This window comes from Azolla caroliniana, unplaced genomic scaffold (assembly GCF_043228905.1).
Source record: "Azolla caroliniana isolate FFs.n. ecotype wild unplaced genomic scaffold, voAzoCaro1.0.p SCAF_11, whole genome shotgun sequence".
In the NCBI taxonomy this organism is placed as follows: Eukaryota; Viridiplantae; Streptophyta; class Polypodiopsida; order Salviniales; family Salviniaceae; genus Azolla; species Azolla caroliniana.
Genome location: NW_028230446.1, coordinates 1,698,545 through 1,722,719, shown reverse-complemented (window position 1 = coordinate 1,722,719; position 24,175 = coordinate 1,698,545). Strand labels below are relative to the sequence as shown.

Below are 24,175 nucleotides of genomic sequence, written 5' to 3'. Positions count from 1 at the left end.
CTTGCTGTCGGTGTGCGTGCTTGTCGACGCACCCGCGTGGTTCTCCTCTACCAAGAGCATCGACTGTAAGTCGAAAAAGGACGACGTATTCTCCCGGGTACACACAGCCGTTCGGAACGCTCCGAACTTCGACGCCAAACCTCTGAGACAGATCTGGACCATCTCGCTCTCCTCGATGTTCACCTCTATGGAGGCGAGGGAGTCGCAGATATCCTTGATCTTCGAGGTATAGTCCACCACCGACAAGTCGTGTTGTCGTAGGTTGCTCAACTCCTGTTGGAGCTGAAGCTTCTTGGCTGTGGTGCTCGCGGCGAAAATCTTCTTCAGATTTTCCCACGCACCCTTCGGCGTCTTTGCATCCCGAACATAGCTCAGTAGCTGTTCGCCCACACACGACGCGAAGCAGTATAGTACCCTGCTCGCCGATTGCTCCCACGACGGGAAGTCTCTGTGTGTCGATTCGGGTGCCGCGTCATTAGCTCCTTCGACATAACTCCAGTAGCCGTGCCCGAGCAGGTACTGGTGCATCTTGTAGGACCAAGACGCGTAGTTGGTTCTGTCGAGCTTCTCTGTTGGAAGCGAGCTTGCCATGCCTCTATCCATCGTTCTTCTTGTTCTTCTTCATCAAGCTGTGTCGGCTGCAGAGAGGTTCTCAACCCTCGCGCTCTGATACCATGTAGAAAGAAATGTGCGGAAGCAAGTATGAAGACCGAACAGAAGAGAGGAAACTCAGGTTTAATGGAGAGCTTGAGCTTACACGGTATACACAGGAGAGACAGAGAGAGAAACACAAAAAACTATATTCAACAATAATACTCAATCTGTACATAAGACGTGCTCAGTGAGCACTTTTATACAAGTCCTAGAAGGACTGACCGAAGTACTGACAGTACTTCAATGCTCATCAAGAGCTCCTACACTAACTCCCAAATATATTCCTCACGGAATATCTTTCCTAACGGCCTCCCGGTTTATGTACTCGGCCTAACCGATCGGGTCCTCGGCTTCTTCAGCCGATCCGGCCGATGTTGAACTTGTCTCTCAACAATTAGAGGTGTTTGCCTTTGGGATTAGCTCTAAAGCCAATGCGGACTAGAAATGTTCAAGCAAATTGTTTGTTTTGCAATCACAAGGAATCTGGGTTCAAACCAAGAAATTGGAATCTAAGCAAAGGGAGAGGTTGGAATCAGAAGGAATCTGGTTCAAACCAAGAAACAACAAGACAGGGAGTGAATGAACAGAGAGTGTGGAGGAGTTAATTCTTGCAGAGGAAGGAAGGAAGGAAGGAAACCATGGATGTCCTGCCTCCTCCTGTCGAGCTCCATGTATGCTTCTACGATTTCAACCCATTGTCATTCTCTCTCTCTGTGTGCTGATTTAACTTACGTATTACCATATTACATTGTTTATGTGCCGATTGAATGCAAAAACATTTCTGACTCTGGAAAAGCTATGAAATGCCCACGGTTTTTCTTTAATCCCGAGTTTTCATTATTTCCCCGTGTCAACCTCAAAAAAGAAAAAGAAAGAAAGGAGGGAAAATGAGATGTATTGACAGCAGTATTTGCTCAAATAGCACGTGTAATTGCTGTAGATAGGAACAAACAAGGGCATATGAAGAAATGATGAAAACATGCGGTCTTTTGGGTTAACCAAGGGAATTGGGTGGAATAGTGAAAATTTAGGGGGCATGTGGGGAGCTAAACAAAAATTCGAGGTATTTTGGAGAAGTTTCTCCTTTATAGTTATTAACATAGATTTTTTCACTAGAAAGGTTATCTTCAATTTTTTTTTCTATGATCTGTGCAGATTTCTAGTCCTTCAAATAGGCTTCATTCTCCAGAGCCTTCAGGAACACCAGATATGCGAAGAGTTTCATCACACAGGTTTGTTTGTTCATTTCAATTCAATCTGTATTCATTATCAGATTTCTCATGAGGTTTCTTTGAAGAAAGTATATATTATCTTTGTATGGTTATTTATTACATAGTTATGGCCATTTATTCCAACCATAATTGCTTCCTGGATCTAAGTGTGTTTTCAGGTAGTTGTGTATTGTTTGAAAGAAAATAAAATGATGTTTATTAAATACTTAAAGGTTATTCTTACTTTACTTTCTTGTTGGTGTTCTAACCTTGTTCTCACATGGGTATTATAAGATATTTGCAAGAAACAAACATTTATGGTTTCCCTATGAGATACATTGAAAGCTATAAAAAGATTGAACTGGATGCTAAATTTTTTTATTGATAAGCTTTGTTTTCAAAAGAAGAACATTGATGCTTGACCTTTGAGATGGTTGAAAAAATTGAGCAAGAAGTTCTTTTTAAATATGGACAAAGTCCAAACGTTCATTTGAATATTGACATTTGTATGTAGAGGAACACTGTCTTTTGGATATGGCTACAGTAGCATTTCTGGTGATTCAGATTCCAAACGTATGGATAATACGGGGAAATCCATGGTTCGTTCAATCGATGGTAAGCAAGAGCTCATTTTTCAGTTGCAAACCTTTATATAACTGTTGTTTTTAGTTGGTTGATATGATGAAGTCGTCTTGCTCTTAATGTACAGTTCTTCTGAGGCTGCTATAATGCATCCCTTTTAGGTTGAACTCGGTATATCATAGCATTGTTATGGCTAGAACCTGCCACTTTAGATATGTTCTATTCTGGTTTAGGTTTTATCTAGTAATTAACAAATGGATCTAGTTGATTATTGTAGATCTAATTGGCAAATTCTGATTCAGAACCACGACTGCTTTTTGAATTTGTAGTGTTGTATCCTTTTTTATACTAAGGAACCTAATGTTATCTCTCCTACCTCGTCACTCCTATATTTGAAGATGAGATGTCACTTTCGTACTGGTATTGGCATCCCGCTGACCTCTTCTTTCCTACATCTCAGGATGAGATTTCAGATTTTTTTCTACTCTTAAATATTTCTTGATACTAATGAGAATAACCAAGTTTTTAATCCATACAGACTGGCTGTGGCCACTAGACACTGGCAAGTGACTATTATTGCATGATAAATTTTGGACATTGAGGATCATAACCCATGTGCCACGACCCAAGACCTGAGACCCCATGGATTTATACAAGAACTTTACTGTGATTACTTGAGCAAATGCTAGAGTAACATTTTGATTACAAATTAGTGATGAAATTCGTGGCTTTCAATGCAAGAGTTTTTCTTTTGATGTTGTAAGTCTATGAAGTAAGGTGTTTTCAACTGATTGTTTCCATTTACAATAAGATTTATGTGGTCACTGTGTCATGTTATTTATTAATTTTGAGCTGTTAATTTGACAGGTAAAAAACTGATGCAGATTGGTTTTCATGATTATGCTTGCTCAATGTCAGATTTGGAAAGTAAAGTAACGAACTTGGGTGACATCTGCTTAAGTGGTTCAAACTTCGAAGGGTATACATGGAGTTTAAATAGCATGATAGATCTTGTTAACAGAAAATTGATTTTTGCCATACTTTTTGAATCAGGAAATCAAATTTGTCAAGATACAAGAAAAGACTTTGTATTCTTTCTTTACATGAACATCGATATTTAATCCTTGCAATGGTGCACGTGTTTTGATGTATGAAGTTTTATAGTCTTACAGATAAAAAGAGTGATCAGTGTCTTCCATTTTCTTTGTATTACTGGTGCATATAAATACATAAGTACAATAAATGGGATATCCTGATGGAAGACTTTTTGGTTCTCAGTGATCAGTGTCAAACCAACATGCTAAACATAATAGGAACCAAGGTTAAATACTCCTTCTGCAATTTAAAATCAGTATCTTTTCCTGACATGTGTTCACATCTGATCATTCATGTACAGAGATTTAAAAAAGGATGGAAGCAACCATATCTGTGGAGATAAGGATTTGCACTTTGAATCCTCTCAATTGTATCTTAATGACATTTTACAGGACTTCAGGTTAAATCAGCTTTCCTTGATTTGAAATTTTGCATACAAGTATTCGTTCATACGCGCACACACACACACACACACACACACATAGATATGTGTTATATACATCGACATACATATACGTGCATATATACAGACACACAAACATGTACATGCATACACATACATCTATATATACATGTGTGCTTTGTATTTCCTTCACTTTCAAACAGTTGTAGAATCTTAACATTATCCAAGCCTCCTTGCGTGACATATGATGTTAAATGTGTCAGAAAATTTAAAAGAGGGCATGCCTCCATCTTTGTGGCTATCGTCTTGGGAGGATGTTAATCTTTTGGCACTGATAGTTCATACATTATTTGAGGCAATAGTCCAACAAACGTGCCTTGATGTGGGCAGGACTATGAGGAAGGGTTTCTTGGTGGTAACTTGCAGAGGGAGTATCCAGTAGGCATTGTAAGTTAGGGTTATCATATGGTGGTATGTTATGAACATACATGTACTTGTATGTTAATGGAGTCAGTTAGGTCGGATATAGGTCATTAACTCATGGATGCTATTCAGTCAGCGAGAGTGGATAGCTATGGTGTATATGTTACAGACACAGTTAATCATACATTAATGCAGTCAATTAGGCTAGGGATAAACCATTATCTTCATTAATATATGTGTTCATTTATGCTATAACATAATACCTTTGTTCACAGAACGTACAAAGTGGTATTAGGAATCTGATGCATGGAGTGGATAGATGGACAAGAGGCACTTGATAATTGGTGTAAGGTTTCATGAGATACGGTCTGTGGAATCTCCAAGTAGGAGATCAGAGATGATGAGTTTCTGGATGCCTCGTAACACTAAGGGGTCTGCTGTGTGATGTGTCATGTGCGAGCAAGAGTTTCTAAATTAGGAGGTCAAAGATGACAAGTTTCTGAATGCAAGGGGGTTCGTTGTGTAATATGCCATATTAGCAAGAGTCTCTAAAATAGGAGTTCAGAGATGATGAGTTTCTGGATGCCTAGTAACAGCAAGGGGTTGCATTGTGTGATGTGCCATTTGCTAGCAAGAGTTTCGAAATGTGCTAGTATCGTGCGTGACTTTTTATTCCTTGTCATGATGTTAAAAACACCAAGTTTAATGAATATGAATAATTCGTACACTTGCACTGAAACTGATTGGATTATTGAATGCCAAAATTTCTTGAATCAGAGAATTCAAATCAGGATATTTTTAGATGGTAATAATGGCCTTAAATTAGTCACACCAAAGCAGGATGTTTGATAACTACCTTGGGCTTTAATTGAATTTAACTTTAGAGTTTGAACATCAGTTTAAAGACTACTGGAGTGGCCATTTTTTTGTATTTCCTCATATTAGTTAAACGTTTTATGGTGTGAACAGAGTTGAAAACGCTAATGAGCCGGTAAGTTTTGGCAGAGCAGACATGGAAATAAATATCGGGTCAGAAAATTATGGAAAAATGCCAATTGCCCAAAATGATGGTCATTTGGATGTAGATGCCATTGAAACATCTAGATTGCAACATGTAGAAAGTTTGTCCCAGAGACATGTTCATAAATGTAAGACAAAGACATATGTTTGAAGAATAAAAGGGACTATTTTAAGGTGTAGATTGTACCATAAAACTGTTGTTTGAGCATATTTCATTTTGTTTGGAATGTAATAATTTCCTTTTCTTTTCATATTCAGGTCAGTCTTCAGTCTCTAATGATGCATTGCTGCATTGTTTACAGAAAGAAGAAATTCCCGCCAAAACAGATGCCAAGTTTCTTGACCTTGTTAAAAAGGCTAGTGCATGCCATTTTCTCTTTTATATTTAGAGTAATATTTATTTTATTTTGATTTGTTGTAATCTCTTCTTTCGTCGTATAGGCCATTTTGGCCTCGTAAAAGACGTTGATATATCTTTCTTTCTTTCTTTCTGGTTCTTGATGAAATCGATTAAGCTCAATAAACACGTTTGGTATTTTGAGGAACCAATTCCTGGTGAAGTAAAGTAGAAAAATATTGTGTGAGCAATCGAGTCAAGAAATGTTGAAGCACATAGATCTTCACTATAGTTGGGGCAAAACAAAAAGTTGCAAAAGTAAACTAATAATAGTGAAAGGTTGCCATTATAAATGAGTTGCCACTAATTCAACCGGCTAACTATGGGTAAAATATAAAGGTGGACTCCCTAGGCACCTTTGATTGTGAACCCAACTTTTCATTACCAAACACTTCTGACAGTACCCACATTTATTTTCAGTGTAGTAAAAGGAAAGCATTTGAGAGGTCTTAATTCAAAATGATGATATAAACAACCCCACAAGACACAGAAAATAAATAAGTCAATCCTGTTTAAATTTTGATGAGCATTAGTTTGCATCCTCAGCAGCCTTAGGAGTACTGCAACAAGAAGTTCAGTATAATCCAAAGCTTTTAGGACATGATAATACAATATCTAACCGTGCACCTACGATAAGAGATTCAAAGTACTAACATTTAGATTAAAGATCCAACCTAAGAAATAAAAGAAAGGTACCAATCATTGCCATATCTGCTGAATGTTGCTGCCCCATTTCTATATCAAGTCATTTCTTTTGTTTTCTGTAAATGGTATGTATCATGAGAATTGGTCTTCATAGCAGTTTCTTTTCTGTTCTGGATTGGTCATTGGACCTGTAGTGCTGAATGTTGCTGCCCCATTTCTATATCAAGTCACTTCTTTTGTTTTCTGTATAGGGTATGTATCATGAGAATTGGTCTTCATAGCAGTTTCTTTTCTGTTCTGGAGTGGTCATTGAACCTGTAGTGCTCAATAGATTAAGTGTGGTGCAACAAAGAGATGGAGAGAGAAATAGAGGTGGACCTCATTGTGTTTTCAGATGAGCAGGATTACTTGTTTCTCTATTTGGTAGTTGAGGATTTCCAACATGTATGTCATTCCTGGTGGATATTCCCTCAGAACATTTTCCTTGACTAAGCTTGAGGTGGGCCAAAATGTAGCTGTCCGCTCTCCCATGTAGCAGTAGTTCAATGATAATCTCCTTTGTGCAGAAGGTCGAAGAAAATTCACCAACAACCTCCACGCCAGGTGCTTTTTCCTCATCCTCAATGAGCTCCATAGGTTGATTTCTTCAACAAAGGCTGTTTCCTCATCTGTGCTGTTTAAAATATCCTCCATCTGTCACTAGCAACTGTTGGCATTCATAAGGTCATCCCAAACATCCTTCGTAGGTTTCCCATTGAACTCATTTTCATAGTTCAAAGATGCGTTTACATTGCTTAGAACTTTGACATCTTGGTCAAAGATAAGCCAGGAATAGAGCTGGTATCAAAAGGCTTATTTGGATAAAGAGGCGTACTTGGTTCTACATCAGAAGAATTGTTGAAAGGATAGGATGAAGATTATAGAAAGTAGTTCCATTGATAGAACAAAGCTTTCTGATTCTGTTTAAATTTTCCATGGTTTTTTGCATGTCTCATTTCTGTTCCAAATTAATCTGGAAAAGATGTCTCCACTTGAATTGGAAGCTCAAATATCAGGCTTCTTATAATATTGTGCCAATCAGTATATCCATGAATGCAAATATACCATTGCATAGCATCCTTGTCTTAAGTTTGATTTCTTCTATAGAGACTTCAATTTATTTGTCTTTTGGTGTTTTCTATTAGACTCCGTTTTCTCTTCGAAGACAAAAGCTACAATATACCCAACGTGAGAATCTCGCATGTGCCAAAAACCAGATTCCCTCGTTTCTTTTCTTTTCATCTTATTTACTTTTATATTTACTGTGTAATATTTATTTTATTTTGATTTGTTCTCAAAGACGAGACACAACACTTAAGATGTAATCTCTTATTTGGTCTTATAGGCCATTTTGGCCTCTTAAAAGACGTTAATATATCTTTCTTTCTTCTTCTTCCAAGATTTGTAAGATTCAACTATTTGCTTCATTCTTGAAAGATACATAAAAAATGTTGTCTATTTCTCTTGATTTAACAGAACTGATTTGCTTGATATGCTTAGAAGAAAGACCTTTTAGCATAATTGCAAAATATCCGCTCTAAAATGGGATTGGAGTTAGAAAATATTATTGCTATGAATACTCTGCAGATACATGAACCTTTGCAGCTTATGCTATTTCTTTTGGAGGCCATTTTATCTGTTTCATTCCCGGAAATTACAGGTTACTTCGTTGCATTCGAATCAATCCATGAATATGTCAAACTCTGCTGTTATACCCGTTAATGGCAACAGAACTACTAGTACAATTTCTGAGTTACAAAAGAGGGTATTTATCTCTCATTCTTATGTTGTGGAGTATGTGTTTGGTTCTCGTTCATAATATCTATTGATGTTTTTTCACAGATCTCAGATCTTAAAGTTCAGGTTACAAAAGAGAGGAGTTTAAAGCATGCTGTGGCACAACAACTCGGTACTTTCCGTCAGGAAAGTGCAAAGATGTTGCAGCAGAAACAAAAAATTTGGGAGAGCAAGTTTCGGGAACTCCAAAAAGAGAAACATGCACTGTCTGCACAACTGCAGGTTTTAAATTGTACATGCAGCAGATAATATGATAACTGAATATAATTCTGTGCATCTCTGTGAAATTGCATGTTAAATTCGGCTCCCTTTATCCAAAATATTAATCATTGAAACCATTTTCAGAAGCTTAATATGGAAAACCCTAGACATCGTTTAGCAAGAGGGGAAGAGGTATCACTTACAAAGGAAGACTTGAAACGTTTGCGCCAAGAAATAGAAGAACAAGAGTCTCTGATAAAAGGATACCAGGTTAGTTTGTTATTAGTATATTTTGGATTTGATTTGTCAGATTTTTTATGACTCATCCCAATAATATTCTTTTTGTTTATAGATGGAGAATGAAAAAGCTCTTGAAAAATTAAGGGAGGTACAACTAGGTGCAAAAGAAAAGGAGAAGAAAATGACTGAGGAGATTGTTGCCATTTCAGATCAGCTAGCTTGTTTACGAGCTTCTGCAACATCAAAACGATCCAAGCAAGACGCTTATGCATCTTTATCAGAGTCTCTTACTCTTAGGAGGGAAATCCTAGATGCCCAAGCTCGAGAGGAAGCTCTCATAACTGAATTAGACACGGTATATATATTCTTTCTTAAACACGGTCATTTTGTCAAAATTTGAAAGAATATCTATTTACACATTTCCTTTTTCAACATTGTTGGCCTGTCATTATACTTTACTGCTGAAAGATAGCTTAACATAGTTAGATTAAAAGTTCTACTGGCCAAATATGATTATTCATAGTCAATGCTGTTGCCCAGTAGATTAGTGAATCCACAAGCATACCGTTATAATATATCCACATTTTTCTGGAGGGACAAGCATATCCCCTCTACCCTCTCCCCAAGTTTGTGAACATTCGAGGTCTTCAATAATCTCCATAGCTGGTACAGCCATATCTGCTTCTCTGCTGTCCACTGTTTCCTCATGGAATCTCCATCCTGGGCAAACAGATTAGCTATCGGGAATCCCTAGTATGGATTCAAGTGGAATCCATTTATCAGGTGTTTTTCTATCTGTCCATCAATTGCCCCACTCGGTATATTCCATCAGGCATATGAAATATGTTGAACTCGAACTCCTGAAGAATTGACATCCCGCACATGAGCTTCCCATCAACACTGATTTTGTTACCAAATATAATAATATGCTGTAGTCTAAATAGAACAAAAACTTCTTTTCTTACAAAGATGAATGGAATTTCGTAATGCTGTAGAACATGCTGAGTGCTTATGACTTGGCCTTTGATAAATGTCCTGCTTACATCCTTTATGGGCCTGTGCCATTTTGTATCATAGAGTTGCAATAATACGCTCTTGTTTTCTTCTTCAGACAACCAAAAGTCCAACCATCACATTGATTTTACCTTATAGTAAGAAAATATGTTCTCTTGTATTTTGTGGGCTATCTTATGCTTTCTATGTATATAGTGTTCTTAGAGGAGCCTACAAATGTTGCGAATCTGTCTCCCAAGGATGGGCAGAAAATGTTCAGACATATTTCTAGAAGAATATCTCGTATTAAAAGTAAACAAGGTTTTTTTTCCTTATATAAAATGTATCTAATATATTTTATCTCTTTCAAATCAACATGGAACAGAATTTAGAAGAGTTCAAACTCTTATGTTTGTGCATCTAGACTTGTTATATATGTGAAATCATTGCAAATAGATGTTTCTTTTGCAGGTAAAAGATGAGAAAAAATATCTAGAAAAGAAGATTCTGGATCTGGAGGAAACATTGAAATTCCAGATAAAAAATGGTGTCCAGAATTGTGTTCCTATGTTGGATGCATCGTGCGAGTGTGTACTGATTACAAACTACACAAACAATGATGGATCTGGCATGTTTGGACATAGTGAGGATCTGGAAACCAATATAGTTCCTGATGTAAGTGTCTATTATGCATTTTTTATTTTCAGGATATATAATTTGATACTCGACATTATATATTTTAATATGAAATATAAATATTAGTTCCCTAGCAGAGGTTTGAGATAGTGATGTGTGGATACAACTAACTCCTTATCATTATGTGACTGCTACTCTGACCCTGACATATTTTCCCCATCTTCATTTTGCTGCTTTTCCTCTGAGTTGTTGGTGTATCCTCCATTTTGGTAAGGTTTGTTTGCATTCGCAACTTTATACCTCCTGATCTCTTAGGCAATCCCTTTTCTTCCTAACCACATTTCAATTGGGCTTCTCCATCCGTTCTGTTTTGTAAAAGCCATTTTTTGTTGGTTGATTTTACGTGATGAAACCTGACAATGTCTCTCAATTAGTGAAGGGTTCACCTTTATCTTACCTGCTTGTAACTTCCTGTAAAAGTCATTTTTTTGTCAGTTGACTTCTCAAGATTAAGAAGAAACCTCTTCATCTCCCTCAACTACTAAAAGGTTCACCTCCTGATGAGCAACAGATCTCAGAAAGTTATTAAACCTCACCATGGTTTTTGTGGATGTAGCCTCTTAAAACCTTTTGTAGCTGTGTGGTAACCACATGGGTGATTAATGTGGAGAAAAAATTCTTTTACTTTTTAAAGAAGGTATCTATGTAAGTGATCAAACTATCTTAAGCATAATGAGGGAAAGTAGCTTGTTGATTCTGACTTGGAAAAGGGTTACTAAATTTCTGAAGAAGAAATGCAGTCCATTTAGTAGATAGTTACTGGCTGCTCATCAGTCACAATTTGGATTTTTATTTTTTCAGAATCATTGGTGCTGATCATGCTCAGTGTGGCTTTAACCCAACAACCTCACACAGATGGAGCCAAGAACCCGCTAATGATTTGCTTTATGTCAATGAAGCTATGAAGGTGATTTAACCACATTTCTAGCTTTATTAAAGGCTGAATAGAGAACCAGTCATGGAAGAGAGTATTAAATCACCTTTGTCTGCATCACACTGGCAAGAGAGACATGGGCAATCCTAATCTGGACCTACTCTAAAGGAGGATTTGGCATTTAAACCCAAACCTTCCAAATGAAACTTTCAAAGCAAGTTGTTTGCCAGAAGCTTCACTTGAGGTGGAAAGATTTGGGAAGATTACTCACAAAACGTTGGTCTACAGATAGACAACGAGTGTAAATCACAATTGGTGGCTCTTTGCAACAGCATAGTTGTTTTCCCCATATCATGCTTCAGGAAATCCAAGTGTAGATTTTGCACGCCTTTATTACAACTCATTTTGTCCGATGTACTGTGAGAGCTTTTCTTTAAGACCTGTTGACTTACTAGTCCAAAGTTTTCGTTCAGCCCTTCACTCTCTGTTCTTTGTATGAGTATGTAAAGCTAGCAAGCAGTTGAAGGAAGAAGTGAATAAAAGCAATATGTATTGTACAGATATTTTATTAGAGTCAACCAGCATGTATTCCATTGTTTGATTGTTTACATTGGTATGAATACATTTAATACCATTGGTGTAGAAGCTATAATACATGCACAAAGTTCTTGCACACATACCATGTGCATTCAGTTTCATTGCGCCTCAGTATGCATGCCCCTCTTTCAAAGTTCAAGACAATATATCACCAGTCTTTTCTGCATTCTGGTATCACTATCAAATGTTTTTCCTGATATATACTAGTGATGGTACAAGTCTATTCAAACTTCAGTTTGTCCATTATTACTGTAGGACACATGGGAGAGGAAATTGGAAAACCATGAAAACAAGAACCTTCTCAATTATGAAAATATTCTCAATGCTAGTATGGGTGAAAGCCAAAAGAAAATTCAAAGTCTACAAAAGAGAATGGAAAAGATGAAAAGGGAGTATGAATTGAGAATACAAGAACTGAAGAACCAAATCCAGAAGAAGTCTGTTAAGAATGTTGAACATGGGAATTCAAGGCGAGTGAAAGATCTGGAAGCACAGGTATTGTTCAGGATCTAGAGTTTAGAGTTCTAAAGGAAACTTATCCATGGATACAAACATACATTGCTCTATATATTTTCTGCAGATTACTCAGGTACGCTCCTTCTACATGAAAAAGGTCAAGGACTTAAATGAAAAATTGAATGCAAAGCAGAGTTTGTTGGAGCAAATTAAAACTGGAAGATTGAAAACTGATCCTACATCAAAAAGAGTAGTGGTATTCCATGTTATGTTTACGTTATTTTTTGATTTGACTGAAGTGATGGATGTATAACTGGCATACATGTTAGATATTGAAGTTGTTCATATTATGATGAATGCTATTTTTTTTGACATAGGGGCCATCGTCACAAGACCTTCATGAAAAGATTGCTTTACTAGAAAACGTCATTGCAGCAAAAGATGCAGCAATAAAGAATCTTGAGGAAAAAAATCTAAATACAAAGGGGAGAGATGGTAAGGTTTCATCTTATCTCTTTTCAATTAAAACAAAATGGTTGTCATTATTTAAGATTACATGTCCAAAAAACTTCTGCAGATAACATATGTCAGCTTGATGTAGAGGGGAAACTTACAGCTAACACAAAAGAAGAGATTACAGAGAACTCATGCAATGAAACAGTCACAGAGAATTCAAAGGAATCAAAAGACCTAGAAGATTATCTACATGCTATGTATGAAAAAGGAAAAGTACAAATACCAACCATACATGGGAAATCAGATTTAAAACAAATGGGATGTTCACAGGTACATGAATGAGGTATAGAAATGAAGTAGAATTTGATATTGCAAAGAAAACCATGTAATTAAGATTTTTTTATTTTAAATAATTGATATATTTGGAACCTACAATTGTTGTCTCTAGAAGCCCATACATGCTTTCTCTAGAATTATGCCATTTTGAGCATGTCAGTAGAGAGCATAAGTTGGTAGGATGCAAGAGGCATTGACTCTTTTACTGTAATGAAGGGAGTAGGATTAGGGTTATACTATAATGTATTCTTATCATTCTCTTGAATAAACATATGATTGAGGAAATCAGGGGTTCTAATGGTAATAAGTGAGGTCACTTTTCTAGTTATAGTTTTTCAAAATTTGATGATTAAGAAGCCATTTGTGTCACCTTGTATGAAACGTTTGTCCAGGTTTGAATTTACTACTATTCATCAATTTATTAGAATGGTTTTCTGAATAAGAATTAATCCTTACCCCCATTAAAGAAAAAGATATTGCTTATGCTTATGCTTGAATTCAGCATTTTGTGTGCTTATTTACAGACAGATAAGGTGTGCCTAAATGAATTTTTTGAACCAGGAAGGTGGTGCTCAAGAATTACTATCCATCAAAAAGCATTATCAAGCCTTAAGCAGAGTGTGTGAAAACTGTGCTAAAACATTTAGCTTCTCAGGTGGAAATCAAGAGCAACATTTGAAGCTGACAATGTCATCTGGTATGTTAACCTGCATGCAAGGATGTGATGTATGCCTACTTGTTCAAATGCTCACATATATCCTTAGTTTATCCTTTTGCAATGTATTCCCTCACCTTGTGTACAACATGCAGTGTATAGATAGCGAAAAATGTAAATTTATAGTCATGATTTAAATTCTTTTTTGAAACGTTAAACATATGCAGCTCCTTGTGATTCAGGAGTTAATATACCAAACAGAAGCAAACATATGGGACATGAAAAAGTCTTTTACCCAAGGTACATGATTTTGCTAGATGCATTCTGCCAAAATATGTTCAATTCAAACCTTTTAGCTATCCTCTAATGATGGTATTTAAGCACTGCACTGAACTCTCATGATTATCTAAGGAAACGTTTATGTATGATAGTAATGGGGTTATGGATGCTCTTGTGCAATTGTATATCTATCGGGATCTAGCTGAATGCATAGGAAGAAATGTTGTAGAGAGAGAATAGCATATGGGACACACAAGACAGAGAGCACAATAACAACGAGGTCACAGTCTAGCATGGAGAATGAGAAATACTATCAAGGATGGCAGGAACCACCTATTCTGGCTGGATTTTAAAATTTATGGTGTCGTTTGTGCCATCATCTATTGACAATGGTGCCAAATGTTATGAAAATTGTTGGCCATGTATGACTTATTTTATAGAGTTATTTCTATCTTTTTTCGTTTTTTTGCAGATATCAATTCACTTAGCTTGTATGGCTCTCAGTTTAACATTTTCTTTCCATGTGTTTAGGCAACAAGGTGTTACTTGTGATTCCAAACTAGATATGGAAATGCAACCAACGCATCCAAGTCAACAGGTATGCGATAGAGAATATCATTTCATGTCCTAATATACAGGTTTTTGTTGAAAGATAGAGCGCCAGGAAAGATGGATGTATTGCAAAGATGAAATTACTTACAATACCTCAATCATCAAATAGTCTTGTGTAATAAATAATGGAGAAACTTGGGAAGAAAACACCTAGATAGAACGGAACTTGCTTTTCTCCGTTTGTGATTGTAGTATGAGGGGATCTTCAATTCACTTTGTGCTTGGTTGAAAATCAAGGAGGTTTCTTATTAAATTAAGGACACAGTTTGAAGTTAGACTCATGTGATTATGGACAATCTTTTGGATAAGCAGCTGCAAATATTGAAGCAGAAAGTATCGGAAATGGAAGAAAGGCAAAACCAGAGAGAATGTGAATGGCAACGGATCCTTATAGATACCAAACGTTTGTTAAGCCTTGAACATGACATGACTGAGAGGAAGTGGGAATTGGCAATGGAAGTGAAAAACTCTGAGATTGAACGATTCAAACTTGAGCTTGAGGCTATTCTTGAAGCAGCAATAAAACTTCAAAAGGCACAGCTCAAACCATCTCTACCAAACATTTGAAGTTATGATTTGAGGTAGATGTATTTGCAATGTGCACATGTTTTGGTGACATGCCAAATATTTGAACAAAACCTTCATTTTTGTCCTAATATGTCAATGAGAGTCAAACTCCCTGCTTCATCATGTAAAACCAGTAGGACAAACCAGTAGTGCCCAGTCCTTATAATGTGCTTATCGATATGATTCTAAATCTCCCTTTAGATTTGTTTTATCACTGCTCTGCTTCTTTTTGCGATTTAATATTTTATATCCCACTTTCACCATTCGACATTTTGTATTCTCTTGTGCATTTCAACCGTGTTCTTCTCTTTTGCAGAGTACAAGTGCTGTGGATGAGAGTGAGTTCTATATTTGTAATACCATCTAGACTGCAAGGCATGAAAAGTGTGTAATCCATGCCTTTTTGCATGCATACAATCTTGGGAGTGAGCAGAAATCTAAACTAATGCATGAACCAGAAAGGTCTCTCTCATCGATAAATCTATTTGCAGTCTATATGGCTTTTACATCTGTAAGTGGAGCGCTCATTAGTATGTGTATATGATGATTAATATTTGTTCAATATGTCGAAGCTTGTCGCTGGATCTTGGCTCTTGATCAACCCTTCTGTCTTCTGGTATTTAAGATGTGAATTGGACTGTTTCTCAAAATAATGTGTTGATTCATGATCTGATTTGCTTTTCATGCTCATAAACAAAAATAATGATAATCTTATGCACAGACTTCGATGTTTCCTTAAATATTTCCTTAAACAAAAAAAATCCCTTGGTTTGATGGTAATTCCTTTTCACATGTGCTTTCATCATGACATCAAGAACATTTCGTTAAAATCAAAATAAGAGAAATTTGGATGACAAGTATGGAGTTTTTTGTTGAGTTTTCATTGGATGATTCATGATCTGATTTGCTTTTCATAAAAATAATGTGTTGATTCATGATCTGATTTGCTTTTCATGCTCATAAACAAAAATAATGACAATCTTATGCACAGACTTCGATGTTTCCTTAAATATTTATCTCATTCAAAACAAATGAATAATTTATTAGCTTTCCCGTCTTTGAGAGTGCATACCACTTTTGTATTTATCTTCGAATGCAAACTTTAACCTCTGTTCAATATGCCACTTGCGCTAGTAAAATATCTTTTTGAGTTTTCGTGTATTCATGCCATTTTGTGAAATGTTTTCAAGTTGAGTGGAAGAGGTATTGGGCCCCATTAAAATTCTAAGCTGTTGCTAGTGGAGTTCTCTGCAGCTGATGATTGTGATCCTTTTTGCATACTGTTTATATTGTCTATCAAGCACCCAATAAAAATAAGTTCCTATCATTTTGAAGTAAAAAACCCTTTATATCAACGATGTGATATATAACAGAAATGCATTGACAAAGAAGGATGTGATATGTAAAATGAAATGTATTGATAGATAAGGATGTACCAATTGCCTTGATAAGGATGTATCAAATGCATCAATCAGGGTTAGATAATTAACTTAGATAGGAAATGTAACATCAAATACTTTAATACCAACTATTGTTGCTTGAGCTATATGATGGATATTCATAGGATGTTTTGTTATGCGTGTGTCCTTGATGGGAGAAGACGGTTGAAAGGTTGTAAGTCGGTTGGCCTTTTGGTTGATTGAGGGTTGGATGGCCGAGAACTGTTATGTAAAGGCGTCCTTCCTTGCGGGGGAGTCGGCCGAAAAGTCGACTTGAGAGTCGGCTAGTCGGAATTGGTCAAAGAGCTAAAAGAATAATCGGTTGGCCGAAGAACTGAAACACCAAAACGAGAGTCAATTCGTACACATATACATATATACATGTATGTCTTCATGTATATGTGCATGAAATGACTTAGTATATATATACAGACAGGCGTAGTAGTGCGTCTGCATGTGGGATAACTCACTAGGAGTAAAAATAGTGAGAAAAAGTGTGAAAGTATGCTTAAGTGAAATAGTGAGTGCGTGAGTAGTATATATGAGAACATAGTGCAAGAGAAGAGTGGTACAGAGAATGACTTAGAGAGAACACAATAGTGGTTGTGTGAGTGCCATATCTCAGAAGTTGAGAGTGCGAAGAAAAGTTGAGGGAAGCAGAAAAGAAGAGAGAGAGAGATTAAAACCGCTAAGCTAAGGAAGTTTTGAACGGGAAAGACATCTACGTGCTAGGGTTTGGTGTTCTCATCTGAAATTGTGGTTTCAGAGAACATTAAGACCAGATCAAGTTCTTTCATTCCATGGTTGTATTATGTCTTCTATTATAGTGGAAAGTTTTGTTCCGTGGTTTTTCCTTGAAATCAGGGTTTTCCACGTAAATCGTGTGCTACTCTTTATTTCTGTTTATGTCTAAGTTTGATTTCGTAATTTTGTTTGAGTGAAATCTTATCAAAAACTGCTAGAAGGTCGAAAATAGGCATATATAAGGAAAACAAGTTAGGGCAAAATAAATATATAGAGAGATAGAGAAGTGAACAATAGATTTTGTGTGAGCATAACAAGATAGAAAACAGACAGAGAACATCCGAAACAAGAAGAAGAGAAAGAGAACGTAATGCTCGTGAGCATCAGTGTGAGGGTGTGACTGAAGTTCCTACAAAACTTGCAATCGAGACTAACAAGTAGTTCGTGGGCCATGCTTTCTCTATTTGTAGAACCAGATGCCCTTGTTCCATATTTTTTATGTTTTCATTTGCTGTGCAAGACAAAGGATTTTACAAAGGTTGTGGCCTTTTGAGATTCAGAAATACCCTAGTGATTTTGGGAGACAGAATGTATACAATCCTTACATAGAGGGCTCTCATTGTTTTTCTTTGTGTTAGGGTTTTCCATGTAAAATTGTGTCTTTGTAGTTTCATTTCTGTTTTGTTTGTTTTGTTGGGTGAACCATACTCTTGAGTGGCCAGTGGTTGTATAAGTGGCTGGCATATTTCCAGTCTTAATCCCATCAATATGGTATCCGAGTTATAGGTTTCTAGATGGAGGGAAAAATGAGTGGCTTTCTAGGAATGATAGTTTTAGACTCCCATAACGACTTAGATTGGAAGATCAAGATGGAAGATCTTCTGATAGTTAGGGATTTATATGAGTTGATCGAAAGGAAGGAAATACCAATAGGGGTAATAGAGTCTAAGTGGAGAATCCTTAATAGGAAGGCCGTAGCAACTATCAAACAGTTTGTAGACGTGAGCGTCCTTCAATATGTGGCAAATGATACAAATGCATACGACTTGTGGCATAAGCTTGCCAAAATGTATGAAAGGACAAATGCAATAAATAAGGCTTCCCTGAAGAGAAAATTGGTGAGGTTGAAGTACACATATGGTGATAGCATTGTGGTGCACACTAGTACTTTCATGGGCATAGTAAATCAACTAGCCTCAATGAAGTTCCCTTTAGATGATAAGCTATAGGCCATGTTACTACTTTCTTCCCTACCAGACAGTTGGGAAACCCTAGTAGTGTCACTTAGTGCCTCTTGTCAAGAAGAAAATTTGTCTTTACAAGTTGTAAAGACAAGCTGTCTAAACAAAGAGATGAGAAGAAAATAAATGAGTGCCTTGTCTCGATTGGAAGCAAATATGGCCCAAGTCCTTGGTAGACGAAGAAGTAAAAATAGGAGTCCTTAGAACAGAGACAAGTCCCAAGTTAGGTCGAAGTCTAGAGGAAGACTCACATGTTTCTATTGTGGGAAACTAGGTCACTTCCAAAAGAACTGTGGACACTTCAAGAGGGACAAAAGAAGTCTTGATAGTGTTGTGCCGAAGAAAAGTTCGGAAGATAAAAACACCTTGGCCATTGTAGATAGCGAGGAAGAGTTTTTGTTCATTAGTGGATAGGAATTTGTAAATCTAGGAAATGATGAGTGCTCTTGGGTAGTTGATTCCGGTGCATCGTTTCACCTAACTCCCAAAAGAGAATGATTCTCATCCTACGTAATCGGTGACTATGGCTATGTAAAGATGGGAAACGATGCTGCATGCAAGATAGTTGGTGTTGGAAATATATGTTTCTTAACATCTACTGGCTGCAGTTTATTGTTGAAGGATGTCCGCCATGTTCCGGATGTCAGATTGAATCTGATATCAGCTGGACGACTGGATGATGAAGGGTACAATGGTAGCTTTCATAATGGTGCATGGAAGTTTTGCAAAGGAAGCCCAATTGTGGCTCGAGCACAAAAGTAGAACACATTGTATGTAATGCATGCAAGGTTGTGCCGAGGTGAAGTGAATGCAAAGGCGGACACAACTAGTGAGTTGTGGCATAAGAGGGGAATGCATATCCTTGCTGAAATGGATCTCCTCCCATAAGTGAAAGGAATGCATTTGGAAAAAGTGTCAGGACTGTCGTTCGATCCAGGACTTCGATAAGAAGAGAACATGCCCTAGAACTAGTCCACACAGATGTATGCTATGTGGATGCTCAATCATACCATGGTGGACAATACTTTGTGACGTTCGTTGATGATTACAGTAGAAAATTGTGGGCTTTCGTGATGAAGACTAAAGACCAGGTGTTGCTGGTGTTTAATGAGTTCCATGAAAGGGAATATAGACAGAAGTTCAAAGTTGTTCGGACTGATAACGGTGGTAAGTAGAGAGGCCAATTTGAGCTGATTGTAGGACTCAAGGTATCAAATGACGAAGACACCTGAGTTGAATGGTCTGTGTTACGGGCATGACCATATAATATCCTGTGGTAAGTTTTACGGTAGTATTCTATACATGTGGATAAAGTGTGAGGGTTAAACGAGACTATAAAGAAGGGAAAGATTACTTTTAATCCTTGGGATTGAGACAACCCATTAGGCCAAGTGTGAACTTGCCTGGGGTCTTAGGGCTGGCTATAAATATTAGGCCTAGCTACCCTCATTTCATCCTATCTTGACTACGTCGAGACTCTGTCTTTGTGGTGGATCAACTCTTGTAGCGAGTGTGCTAGTACCAGGTACAACTCGATGCCACGACGGTGGTATGGGATGCCGATCGAGGCTCGATTCCGTCTCGATCCCTTCGCTCGGGGGTGGTCGGCACCCTTCTTTCTCTCTCTCCTTTCTTATCTATTTATCTTTTATATCCTTATCTCATGCTTACATTAGGATGTAGCTCTAGCAATTGGTATCTGAGCTTTTCTTCTAATGTTTCGTTTGTTGATTGAAGTTTTTTGTTGGATGGCGATCGATTGATGTGTGGTTGACCTTGATCCAAAAAGGCATTAACAAGCGAACTTCGGTAACTCTTTTTTGATTTTTTTTTTTCTATTCTTTCTTCTCCCAATCTAATAATGTACAATCAATATGTAAATTTTTTCATTGATTCAATTATGTTGCAGTGGTAATAATTGGTTGAATAAAATGTATACATATGTGTATGAGATCAATACTTCATTTGACATATATTTGATATGTGATTTGTGTTGTATGCGTACGAGGTTAATACCTCAATTGTGTGTTATGTTCACGTACATATGTTGTGTATGCGTATGAGGTCAATACCTCGATTTCTATGTAAACGATATGCAATTTCTGTAGTATACATAAGAGGTCAATACCTCAATTTGCGTATTACATTCACCCTTATTTTGGATGTTTTGTGTGCGTAGAGGCTATATGCCTCGATTACGTATCTTGATTACATCATTCTTTGGCTATGTGATGTTACAATTTTTTTAATATATGCATATGTAATCACGTGTATATGTATTTAATCATATACATGTGATAAAGATAAATATGTGTATATTACGTGATTTTGTATATCAAACGTTGTCCTTTTCGGGGAAAGGATATTGGTGGCCATCCTCACATTTTTGTGAGAATGGCGTAGTCACCATCCATTTTCAACAATTTTGTTTGTTGTCATCCTCTTTGGTCACTTCGATTTTGCTATGCGTTATCATGAAACGATCATAACCACAATGATGTTGAGCGCGTAGGGCTTGACCCACTTCATATGAGGTTTCGATTTCGCTATGCGTTATCACGAAACGATCATAGCCACCATGATGTTGAGAGCGTAGGGCTTGACCCACTTCATATGAGGTCGCACCTATGACACACGCATCCAACATTCGTCACTCATTACATGGTTACAATGCCACCATGAGATCATCATCGTAATGATGATCTCATTGACCCACTTCATATGAGGTCGTACCTATGACACACGCATCCAATATTCGTCACTCGTTACATGGTTACAATGCCACCATGCGATCATCATTACAAAAGACATTCGTAATGACATAACCATGTGATGGGCCATGTGGGCCTTGTACGAAAAGTTGGCTACTATTGGCTTCACTATCTCTCACTATACATCCATTCTCTGTGTTTACCTAACTGTCGAGTTTCCAAGACTGACTGTGTACTCGGTGTCTATCGCACACGTATTCTTTTTTAGTAATTGTATATATTATTCTCAGAAAGTTATAATGGCACAAATATATCAAATGAACAACACGTCACTAGGTTACAAGAGTCAGTTTAAATACTAACCGACTTAGGGCAACTACCCTTCCCACTATTTACAGTGATGGGCATATACAACAAAAAATCTGTAATAAAAGGAATGATCAAGAAATACAAATTTATTAAATTAACTACATGTTAGCTAGTTAGCTACTACAATACAACCATAACAGCTAAATAGTTTCCAAACTTTATACGGCTTACCTAATTAGCAAAGATGTAACTAATTAGCTACACTATGGTCACAAGCAACAATTTTACCTATTAGTTTTCTCCACTCATTTGGGAGAGCTGTACTGCAATCCCCCAAACAAAATGCAGCAATGAGACATGCATATTGAAAACAAACAATATGGTATGTGTGCTGGCATGGTTGTAGGTGAACCAACAGAGTAGTAGATTTGTCCTCTACATGTAATCCACAAGCGATGCGACGTGCTTGAACCGTCAATATATCATTTCATGGTTCCCCTTCATTTTGTTAGGGAACAAGAATGTTCATGTCCAATTCTTGTCTACTCCTTACCATCCCCTCCACAAAATGTAGCTGCTTCTTAAGGCAACTAACTACCTGTTCTTGACGGGAGTATTTTTCCTTCAATGCAACCGAGAATTTTACCGATTAATTATTCCTTAATGAGGAAGATACAACAACAAGAAACAAGAATCATTAACTTACTTGTAGCTTGTCCAAATTGTAATGAGTGACAATATTTACACCTAGAAGGTCCAGGTTCATTGAAAGAAGCTAGATCTCTGTCTGCAGTTAAATTTTCTGCTGGGGATCCAACGACCCCTCAATTTCAAGCTCATGTTGAGAAACCTGTTCTAGATAATGCCTTAGTAGCACATTTTCATGTACAAGTTATTTATAACATATTACATACTAGCAAAACAATAGATACCTTAATCTTATTTCTGATTGTTGTAACTGCCAAAGTGACTTTGCTCACCATCGCAGCAACCAATGTTGCTTTCTCTAAATCAGTCTTAAAAAACTCCAATGTTTGTCTCATAGGCTTCATGGACATTTTTTAGCATATAGCTAATCAATGTCTCACCTGTATCATTGACATTGGCTTTCATTGTGTGTCAGTGTGGCGTATACTTGCGGGTTTGTTGGGAGTCGACAGTTGCAACATCAACTGCCATGCTCCAAAATCTTGCCATTTTTTGTTGCAAGCTCCCCATCTTCCGACATAACCGATGCCTCACCATAAATTGCCCAGGCTACCCTATACATTTTAGGGTCACGAGATTCCTTCGTTGTTTTGCAATACTCGTATGCAAAAGCTCTGGCAAATGAAACGGACAACTCGTTGTTGACCGGGATCTCTTGATGTACTTTTTGGTGCAGTCTCATGCAGTCATCGTACAGGTCCAGTCATACATGCTTGAGCTTGACCTTGCCTTTCACTCTAGGCACTTTATATACTGATATCCAGTCTACATCACTAATCAATCTATCTGTTAGAATAGCAGGGTCAATACCCTCGAGAGACAGACCATATATGTTGTGAAAGTCCTCCTTTGTCTCGCAAAATTTTGCGAAGTTCAACACTCTAGGATAGGGAGGAACAAGCCACCTGAAATAGAAATTCAGTAATAAGAATTGGTGCAAAAGCAGAATTTTTAATGTCAATTTGGAGCAAAATTACAACACTTTGAGATAGTAATCTAAAATTTTTAATTTGTCATTTTCAACATGTATCAGAATTCAACCACTTAAAAAATCAGAAACCCTAATCAGAATTTGTCATGAGAATTGGTGCAAAATTACAACACATTGCGAAAGTAATTAGAAATTTGTAACTAGAAACTTGTAATCTGAAATTTGTAATCTGAAACTTGTAATTTGAAATTATGGCCTAAACCTAGTTTGTCCAATGGGATAGTGTGAATATGTCCATTGTGTGTTAGGAAACAGGTCCCTCCGGATGGGATGACCCGGTGAGAACCGGATGTGGAGTACCCGGCTACGGAAGACTTGGTGAGAACCGGATGTGGTGTGCCCGGCTACGGAAGACCCGGTGAGAACCGGATGTGGTGTACCCGGCAAGTGCCGAATGACGAGTACCCGGCTCCGGAAGACCCGGTGAGAACTGGATGAGGGGTACCCGGCAAGCGCCGAATGGTGCAGGCCCGGTGAGAAGTGCTCACCGGATGAAGGGACATATTTGTAAATATGTTTCTGAGAGTCCATCGGGGATATATTTGTAAATAGCCGAAAAGTCATATTAGTATAAATATGACTTAGGGAAAACAGCGAACTATATATGTATGTTGTTGTTATTCTTGTTGGCAAAAGATTAGAGTGCGCAACTGTGTACAGAGAGAGTGAGAGAGGAAGAGGTCGTTGCCTCTGTTGTAACCGTCGCCTGTGGCGAAGATAGAAAGCTCGAGGTCGTTGCTTCGGTGCTTTACCATTTTGTACATTCTGACATAGTGATAGTTTGCAGTCTGTGGGTTGCCGTGG

The 24,175-nt window shown here is 37.3% G+C and overlaps 1 protein-coding gene across 1 annotated transcript; it reads left to right on the top strand.

Annotated features, from left to right (window-relative positions):
• The first annotated feature begins 1,162 nt into the window (after positions 1-1,162).
• Positions 1,163-15,439, top strand: LOC147857544 (uncharacterized). The gene is made up of 24 exons (XM_087327015.1): positions 1,163-1,325; positions 1,810-1,886; positions 2,380-2,480; positions 3,315-3,426; positions 3,844-3,942; positions 5,338-5,516; positions 5,647-5,762; positions 6,319-6,431; positions 6,625-6,682; positions 6,858-6,929; positions 6,983-7,033; positions 8,130-8,234; positions 8,312-8,488; positions 8,612-8,737; positions 8,820-9,062; positions 10,172-10,375; positions 12,135-12,362; positions 12,448-12,579; positions 12,701-12,818; positions 12,901-13,109; positions 13,677-13,812; positions 13,998-14,070; positions 14,581-14,647; positions 14,974-15,439. The coding sequence occupies exons 1-24, from the start codon at positions 1,293-1,295 to the stop codon at positions 15,226-15,228; spliced, it is 3,084 nt and encodes a 1,027-aa protein (XP_087183141.1). The 5' UTR covers positions 1,163-1,292; the 3' UTR covers positions 15,229-15,439.
• Positions 15,440-24,175: the final 8,736 nt, after the last annotated feature.

Excerpts from the sequence above, each read along its gene's own strand:
- LOC147857544 (XM_087327015.1), top strand. The coding sequence starts at position 1,293 with ATGGATGTCCTGCCTCCTCCTGTCGAGCTCCAT. Across the intron at positions 6,683-6,857 it reads TCTTTTGTTTTCTGTATAGG|TTGAGGATTTCCAACATGTA; the intron begins GTATGTATCATG and ends TCTATTTGGTAG. Across the intron at positions 14,071-14,580 it reads GAAAAAGTCTTTTACCCAAG|GCAACAAGGTGTTACTTGTG; the intron begins GTACATGATTTT and ends CCATGTGTTTAG.